Source organism: Prunus dulcis, unplaced genomic scaffold (assembly GCF_902201215.1).
Source record: "Prunus dulcis unplaced genomic scaffold, ALMONDv2, whole genome shotgun sequence".
NCBI lineage: Eukaryota > Viridiplantae > Streptophyta > Magnoliopsida > Rosales > Rosaceae > Prunus > Prunus dulcis.
This window is the reverse complement of record NW_023010576.1, coordinates 1-8779: the sequence shown is the minus strand read 5'-3', so window position 1 is coordinate 8779 and position 8779 is coordinate 1. Positions and strand designations below refer to the sequence as shown.

The window sequence follows — 8779 nt, the reverse complement described above, 5'->3', positions numbered from 1 at the left end:
AAAGGAATTCATAAATGATAGATGTTAATGTGCTAGAATTTGTAAAGTTTCTTGTTTGGGTAACGGATTTAAAATACGGAATTTAACCTTTATTTGTAAAGTTATCTTTTTTTAAAACTTAATCTCTCTTGGAATTTTAGAAATGATGACTTTTAATGAGATAGAATTAAAAGGTTAAGATTTATGACCTCCAAATTCCATGTTTTTCCTCATGCAGAATTTCTAAATTTTTATGTTTTTTTAAATCCAAACACGGGAATTGATTCATGTCAATTTAGAAATTCTGACTTTTGTCAAAATCCCAAGTTTATTTCCCTCATCCAAAAGCACTATAGTGTCATTTAAAAAATTCAACATACATAAATCAAAACACTGAAATCTTCAATTGTTAGAAATTAAAATGATGGAAGTCAAAAATTCTGTTATTTTAAAATTCTATATAATTTTCAATTCATTCATTCAAAAAGAGGGTGTAAGGGTGATTTCTTCTATTTTCGACAGTAGAAAACGAAAACTCCAGTTTTCAAAGAAAGAAAAGGAAAAAACATATTTTGAATTGGAGGAGCCCCACGGGCCCACATTTGTTTTCCTCATTAATAGGGATACAAATATCCCAATCCAGAATATATCCCGTAAACCTAAACCCCACATGGAGTTTAGAGAGAATTGTTCAGCGCCCACATCAACAAACTCGTTTCTCACGGCGGTGTTCTGATGACAGAAATTCATTCTCTTTCTTTCTGCGCGCAGCCCGACCCGACCAGGCCATCATATTCAAAACTGACGACGACGTCGGTCGACTTTTTTCTCTTTGCCTTTGTGTCTGTCTAGTCTAGGGTTTCAAACAAAAAACCAACCACCACAACACTAGCCACCCAGGATGAATAATAGCAACGTCAACGGCGCTGCAAAGCAGCGAGACAAATACATCGTTGTATTTGAGAAAGACGATGAAGACATCATATGATACCAGAAGAAAAATTCTTGTCCTTCCGTAGGCCCTTCTGTAGATCCGATGGTACGTACCTTCTTCTCTTGTTTTTATTCTTATTTTTTGTTAAATTTACAAGAAACAATCCCAAATTTCTACCCTAATTTGAAACCCTAAACTAGCCCTTAAATGAGGGCCTAATCAAAAACCCCTATTTAGTCCACTGAAGATCTAACATAGCTGTAATTCTTTGTTTCTGTGTTTGGGCCTCTCAACTATTTCAAATTGTTTAGGCTGCCTTGTCACCGCAACAGTGAAATTAAACTATTTTCCATCATAAGTTATAAAGTTCCATTCTTGAGATATTTAAAGTATGATTTCTGTTGTAGTTTTTTTTTTTTAATCCAAAAAGTTTAAAAGAACCAAGCCTTGTCACCTATGAGCCTTTGCATGTTATTTGGCAGCAACATATGTGCAAGAATCTTGGCCCGCGTTCGAATCCGCTTTAAAAGAGTATGGCATTGCATGTGCACTGAATCGGTCAGAAATGGTGTTTACAAGATAAGACATCTTCATTTACTTCTGTCAGTCAGAGTTCCTATTCATCAGGTACAAATGCCTGATCTTTTGATATATATTGTTCTTATCGGTAACCTTTGAGTTATTCAACAAGTTCAAATTATCTATGATTCTTCAATGTGATTCCATACTCTTACAAGGCAACAACATGCCAATAATATGGGTTGCAAGATGACTATTTGATGGTACTTAACATGTAAATTGTTTATTTATTTATATATTTATGTTAGAATGTTTACGTCTCAATGAAAATCTCAGGTTCAATTTATCCATCCTTATAAAAACTTATGGTGGCATTTCCTTTTGCTCGAAACCTCAAAGTATTGCTTTTCTCATCGAACTGAGTTTGTCAAGCTATTTGTATTGAATTTCTGATTTGAGTGCAGAACATTTTGATTTCAGGCACTAAGGATACTGAAAGGTCCATATGACATCATCCGCACAGGGCATCATGTTAATGGGATTTGCACAAAATACAGGATCACGAGGGTGTGTATTGCTTAAATTTCCTTCCATTTTTGTTATTGCTGCAGCTCTATCTGTCAATTTTTCTGTACACAAATCTAAATGATTAAATTCTTAACATTTATGTTCGTATAAGCATTCTTACTGTAGTTCTGGTGCTGGACCTTTTAATTTTCTTATGTAACGTGGTGATTAGATTATTTGTTTGATGTTAGAAAGGTTTAGACCTTGTTAGGGTTTAGTGAAACAAGAATTTTTGTTCTTTTTTTGGTCGTACAAGAGTTGAGGTGATGATTATAGGAGGAATATGAGCCTTCTGGTGCTCTCCGCCACTCAAGATCTGTCTGTATTGCTAGCTGGGGATGTATATGCAAAATCTAAGTTTTATGCCTCTTTTATTTTTTATTTTCCCATAAATATGAAAATCTAATCTCTTTTACGGTGTGGTGTGCAGGATATATATCATAATCGGAAGAAACGTCTCATGAATATCCCCGTAAAGGTGTGTAAATTGAGTTAGATCATATTGAGTTTTTGCTGCTTTTCTTGTCTCTCTTATTTTTGAACAATGTAATTGGTATGTAGGAACTTGAAGAACTGATAGGCTGTGAAATTTATATGCGCCCAAAGGTTAGTCTTCTTTTGATGTTGTATCGTAAATTTGTTTATTCTAGTCTTCCTAGAATGAGTTTGATGTGTGTTTTGTTTTCAATGGAATAGAATGACCTGGTTGTCGTCATAGGGGGTTCAGATCAAGAATTGAAGCTAGTGAGGCAGATTGTGTCCGCCTACATTGAACGCACAATGCCTCATAGTGTTAAGGGATTGAGAGATTATCTTAAGATGTTCTTGGGTATTAAAAAGTTGAGTTTATGATGAATAATGTGTTACATTATCCAGTAGCTATATTTTCTTCCATTATTGTAAAGACAGTGAGTTAACTTATGAGTGCTGACGTCATACGGTCACACTTCTCTCATTTTGGTGGGTTGTTTGTTGTATCAAAACCATTTTCCTTTCCCTTTGGAGGATTATGAGTGATCAGAAGCCTTTACAACTTATCTTTTCTTTGTATTTCCTTTAGTTTCGTTCTGTCCTAATACTAATATTGCTTGTGTTTGTTTGTTTTTTTTTTTTTTTTAAAGCTTTGAAAAAAACTCTTTTTCGTACTTTTTTAACCTTATCACGGGTGTAACTTTATGAAAAGAAAAAAGAAATTTAGGATTAGCCAAAGAATAAGGGTGTTGCAAAACGTGACCCAATTGATTAGATATACATCCAAATAAAAGTCATGGCTTCCTCCACCAATAATATTCTGATTGATCAAATAGGGATGGATACAAACATGATATATATCTCTCTCAGTCGAGTTCGATCCCCTCCACGTACAAAAAAATAATAATAATAAGACAAGAAAAAACTCGTTTAGTTATACACCTTTTGCTTGGGTAATTAGGTAAAATTTGAGATAAAGACTACATAAAGAAATTAAAAGATAGATGACCTTGACCTTGATCACCCAAAACTCCTCCACTTCCCTCCTTAATAGGAAATAAATACAGCTTATTCATCATGTTTGGAATACCAGCCGAGCGGAATTGCTCTATATTCTTTCTTACTATGAAATGTATTCATTAATTCATGTCTCCCTCCCACTCCTAAGCCCGAAGATCCTTGTGAAGGCGAAAGAGAGATACACTTGTTGTAGCTCAAGCATATAACTCTCCGGGATTATATATTTTCTCGTATGGACGTTGTTGTTATATATTTAAGCCATAATTGCTTGCTACTTATCACGGATTTACACACGGATATTTAAATAATTTACGATTTTTAGTCTTCCTCTATATTATTTTTTTGTATTTACCTTTTGCTTTGCCATCCTAGAATGCTTGGTGTTTTAACTTTCGTCATGTTATGTGGATGCAATGTGAATTATTCGCGAAATGTCGATGAAAATCTGTTTCTTGAGCTTCAAGTTATTTTTACCAAACATGTACATACATATATTTTTAAAATGGAACAGTAATCCAAACAAAAAATACAGGACAATAAAAGGAATATGAACAAAGATTGAAACACTATAGGTGGGAATTTTAGAAGACACCAAGCTATATATGAATTTTAAGAGTAGATCAAATCCAAGGAAAGGATCCATATTCTATTTTAAAGTATCAAATTTTTGGCTAAGTTATTTATGTTATGTCTAAAGAAAAACCAGCAAAACAAAAGCATGTCATGATCAATCTAGTTGTTTGAGTGTTAATCTATCTAATTGGCAGACAATGATACTTCCAAATGGTGATATTAATTGCGCCATGAAGAGAACTTGTTAAAACTGTGTTGGTACGTACATGATTTTCAAATCCATAAACGAAAACTTGAGGTTCAAATTGATATGGTTTATATATCCTCAAGGACAAAGGTGAAATAGCCATATAGCATATTCAAAAACAGAAGAAAATATAGTGTAAGGAACCCTACCATTACAGACAATCTGAAGAAAAAGAGAAAGCATGACAGACAACTCAAGCTTACCAGAAGAAAAGCAAATATTAAACAAAATCCAGACAACTGATGGAGTTATATATATAGCAATATTCAGATCTAGAAAATAAAACAAGTGTAGGATCCCTCATCAACACACTCGTTTCTCACGGTGGCGTTGAACTCATTATCTTTCTCTCTGCGCCCACGAGCCACCCAAGATGAATAGAAACGTCAACGGCGTCGTCAAGTCTAAGTCTGTGTCTGTGTCTGATATCGCTTTAGGGGACAGAGATGATGAAGTCATCACTATAATACCAGAAGAGAAATTCTTCTCTTTCCATAGGCCCTTCTCTAGATCCGATGGTACGTACCTTCTCCTCTAGTTCTCTTTTGGTCAGAAAATGTGAGAATGTGAAGGTAAAAAGTCTCACATTGGAAAGTTGTGAAACCTAGCAAAGGCTTATAAGGAGTTGGGCTACTCTCCCCATTGCCAATTGATTTTGGGGTGGAGCCTCAACTTCCTTCATGGTATCAGAGCAGGTTGCCCATGTGTGAAAGCCCAACGGCCACACGTGCTTCACGTCAACCAAAATGTGTTGTCCACGTGTTAGATTTGAAAATTCGCCACACGTGCGGGGGCGTGTGAGAATGTGAAGGTAAAGAGCCCCATATTGGAAAATTGTGAAACCTAGCAATGGCTTATAAGGAGTTGGGCTACTCTCCCCATTGCCAATTGGTTTTGGGGTGGAACCTCAACTTCCTTCAGAAAAAAAGAAAGTGATATGCAACTGATAGGACTTGAATCCATGATCTCCACTTCTTCTTCTCTTGTTCTTGTTCATATTCTTTTTATTGTTTAATTTACAAGAAACAATCCCAAATTTCTACCCTAATTTGAACCCTAAATTACACCTTAAATGCAGGCCTAATAAAAAGTTTAAAAACCCACATGGCATCCCCATCTGTTTTACATGGATTAGGCAGTTTTACCTATTTAGTTTAGGCTGCTATATGAAATCAATGGCTTAGTCCGAGGGTACCACCACACCACACCAGTGAAATTAAACTATTTTCCATCATTCTTGAGATTTTTAAAGTATGATTATTTCTATCATAGTTATGTAAAAGAACAAAGCCTTGTCACTTATGAGTCTTTGCATGTTATTTTGCAGCAGCTGATTTGCAAGAGTCTTGGCCGCAGTTGGAATCTGCTTTAAAAGAGTATGGCATTGCATGTGCACTGGATCATGTATGTTATAATAAATGTTGTTTACAAATGTTCACTTTTGTGTATTTGATCTTTGTATAATCTACTCTAGGTTGATCAATCACTCATTTGTCCCCTTTTTTTTTCTTTATAAAAACAATGTATCTTTCGTTGCACATGTTAAATTTTTGTATTTTTAATTTTGGTTAGGATCAGTATTTCATTACATCGTCAACAACCCCGAGTACGGTAGGAGCTGCTGTTTCCAAGACAAGACATCTTCATTTACTTCTGTCAGTCAGAGTTCCTGTTCATCGGGTACAAATGTCTTATCTTTTGTTATTGTTAGAATGTTTACGTCTCAATGAAAATCTCAGTTTCAGTTTATCTATCTTTACTGATAAAAACTTATGGTGACGTTTGCTTTTGCTTGAAACCTCAAAGTATTGCTTTTCTCATCGAACTGATTTGTCAAGCTATTTGTGTTGAACTTCTGATTTGAGTGCAGAACATTTTGATTTCAGGCATTAAGAATACTGAAAGGTCCATATGACATCATCCGCACTGGGCATCATTTTGATGGGATTTGCACAAAATATAAGATCAAGAGGGTGGGTGTTGCTTAAATTTGCTTCCATTTTTGTTTGAAGTTGCAACCCTGTCTTTCAATTTTCTAAAACAAATCTAAATGATTAAACTCATAACATTTATGTTCGTATCAGCATTCTTACTGTAGTTCTGGTGCTGGACCTTTTAACTTCCAAGAATGAGTGTAATATGTGTTTTGTTTTCAATGGAATAGAATGATCTGGTTGTGGTCATAGGGGGTTCAGATCAAGGATTGAAGCTAGTGAGGCAGATTGTGTCTGGCTGCATTGTACGCACGATGCCTCTTGGTGTCACGAGATTAAGAGATTATCTTAAGGTGTTCTTGGGTGTTAAAAAGTTGAGCTTGTGATAATGATCGGAGGAAAAATTACACCACTGTTACTAATTGGTTTTCTTAATCTCGAATATACATGTTTTTTAAATTTATAAAATATTTATTAAATCGTTTGGGAATCTATTTTTCAGCCATTTTTTTTAATTTCATTATTTTCACTTGAATCGAGCTGAATATACTTTTCCTTTTTCCCCTTTTTTTGTGTGAACTTGTTTCATCAAATTCACTCTTTTCATTAGCGTTGTCAAAGTATAATATGCCTTTGAGTTGGCTTAGCGTGTACCCTTTGGTTAGTATGTTTAGGGAGGCAATCATGGGGCCATTTATATAGTCCTTCCTGACAGGACCCGCCCCGGAATTTCCCGGAAACCGGAGCGGATCCCGTCTTTGTTCCGACATCCTCCCGATGCCGGGCCCTCTAAAATAAAACTCGAGACTTTCTACCAAAAATTTGGCAGAGTCTCCCCTGTAAACTAAGCAATCCCAACAAAAATTTACTCAACCTGCAACACACAGTAGTAATAATAGTAATAATCCCAACCTTCAGCATGCTTCACAAATATACAAGTCACAAAAGTGGCCTCCGGCCTCACAAGTAAAATCTATCAGGGCGATACAGAGCATCTACTGAATTTAGATTACAAGTACAGTTGAGTAGAAGAAATTACTCAGTTCCTAACTAGAAAGATGCACAGATCGAACTTCGTACACCACTTGCACGCTTCCTGGAGCGACTACTGGAAAACAGAAAATATGTGAGTGGACAAAAACCAAATTGCAGTTAAAACAATATAATAACCCCACCATGTAAAAATAATGCTCAAGACATGCAGGTTCACAATTCAATAAATAATTACCCAAAACTTAATTCATTAAAAAATATTTCAGAAAATACCAGTTACCTCCTTTAAAAAGAATCCCCACTCTCTCAAACTTACCACTCCTTTCAAACCACTAACCTCCTTACCCACTCAACCATACATACCCGTATAAAGATACTTGTATAAATAAATATATATATATATATAAATAGCTATACGATATACTCAGCACACCACCTAGGTACCGGGAAAACAATCCAACTGGGGGATCGTTTAACTAGTCCGCAGGATTTCCAGGTGCTATCCTGCGTCTAGGGATGAGCGGTCCAACCGGGGGACGAAACTCCAAAGCTCACACACTAGAACATCCAACGCCATGTGTAGCTCCCAAATTATGTCCTACGCGCGCAGACTGGATCATCCCACATCGGAACATCCAACGCCATAGGTGATGACCCTAAACACTATACAGAGTCTTTCCATACGCCGGAACATCCAACGTTGCATATAGAAAGTGTCTCACACGCCGGAACATCCAACGCCGTGAGTGAGACGGATAACCTATTCTTCCCACACGCCGGAACATCCAACGTCCCGTGTGGAAAGTCTAATAACTGGGGAAGGTACTTACATAGTGTAATTATACAACTTCTCTCAACAACCTCTCATATTCAAGTTCTTCCACAACACACTACAACAACCCAAAATGCCAAACTCACAATATATTGCCAAAGCGCTATGCAACATCAAATTCATCTCATGAATATAATATANTATACTGCCAAACGCTATACAAACATCATATTCAACTTATGAATATAATATATTCAATAAGCCATTAAAACATTATGCAAAAATCTTTCATCAATAAAACCATGCATATGATTAAAAACAAAGTCCACTCACAAATATTCCCACGCTGCCTGACCATATGAGGGTCCTGCCTACTGAGTACGTGAGTCGAAACACCTATTTCGAGATACGAACCGTTAATTAATATAAAATTACGTCGAAGCGGAAATCACAATTTAAAAGCTTAAATCCCCAAATTCCCAATACGTGCACGTTGAAGAAGGTATCCTAAGGTCCGATTACAGGTTTAGGAATCGTTCACGATTTTACGGTTATCGCTAACCCGCAAACTTTGCATTTTTGAATCGGAACATCCGGGGTTCCGATTCATAATCCGTGAAGTCCCATACGGTCCTAGGAATTCCTAGAACAACATATTTTACTTCGAGAAAGATCTAACGGTCGAAACCTATCGAACCCGGATAACGCACAATATGCGAAAATCCGTTCGATAGTCAAACGACATACGAATTGAGATCCGCGAATTCCTA

At 36.2% G+C, this 8779-nt stretch overlaps 1 protein-coding gene and 1 long non-coding RNA gene across 2 annotated transcripts; both read left to right on the top strand.

The window, feature by feature from the left end:
- Positions 1-675: 675 nt before the first annotated feature.
- Positions 676-1994, top strand: LOC117613756. The gene is made up of 3 exons (XR_004583791.1): positions 676-1018; positions 1396-1540; positions 1913-1994. It is a non-coding gene; the product is annotated as an uncharacterized LOC117613756 (long non-coding RNA).
- Positions 1995-4683: 2689 nt separating this feature from the next.
- Positions 4684-6630, top strand: LOC117613755. The gene is made up of 5 exons (XM_034342329.1): positions 4684-4828; positions 5638-5714; positions 5883-5990; positions 6197-6283; positions 6475-6630. The coding sequence occupies exons 1-5, from the start codon at positions 4684-4686 to the stop codon at positions 6628-6630; spliced, it is 573 nt and encodes a 190-aa protein (XP_034198220.1).
- The last annotated feature ends 2149 nt before the right edge of the window (positions 6631-8779 follow it).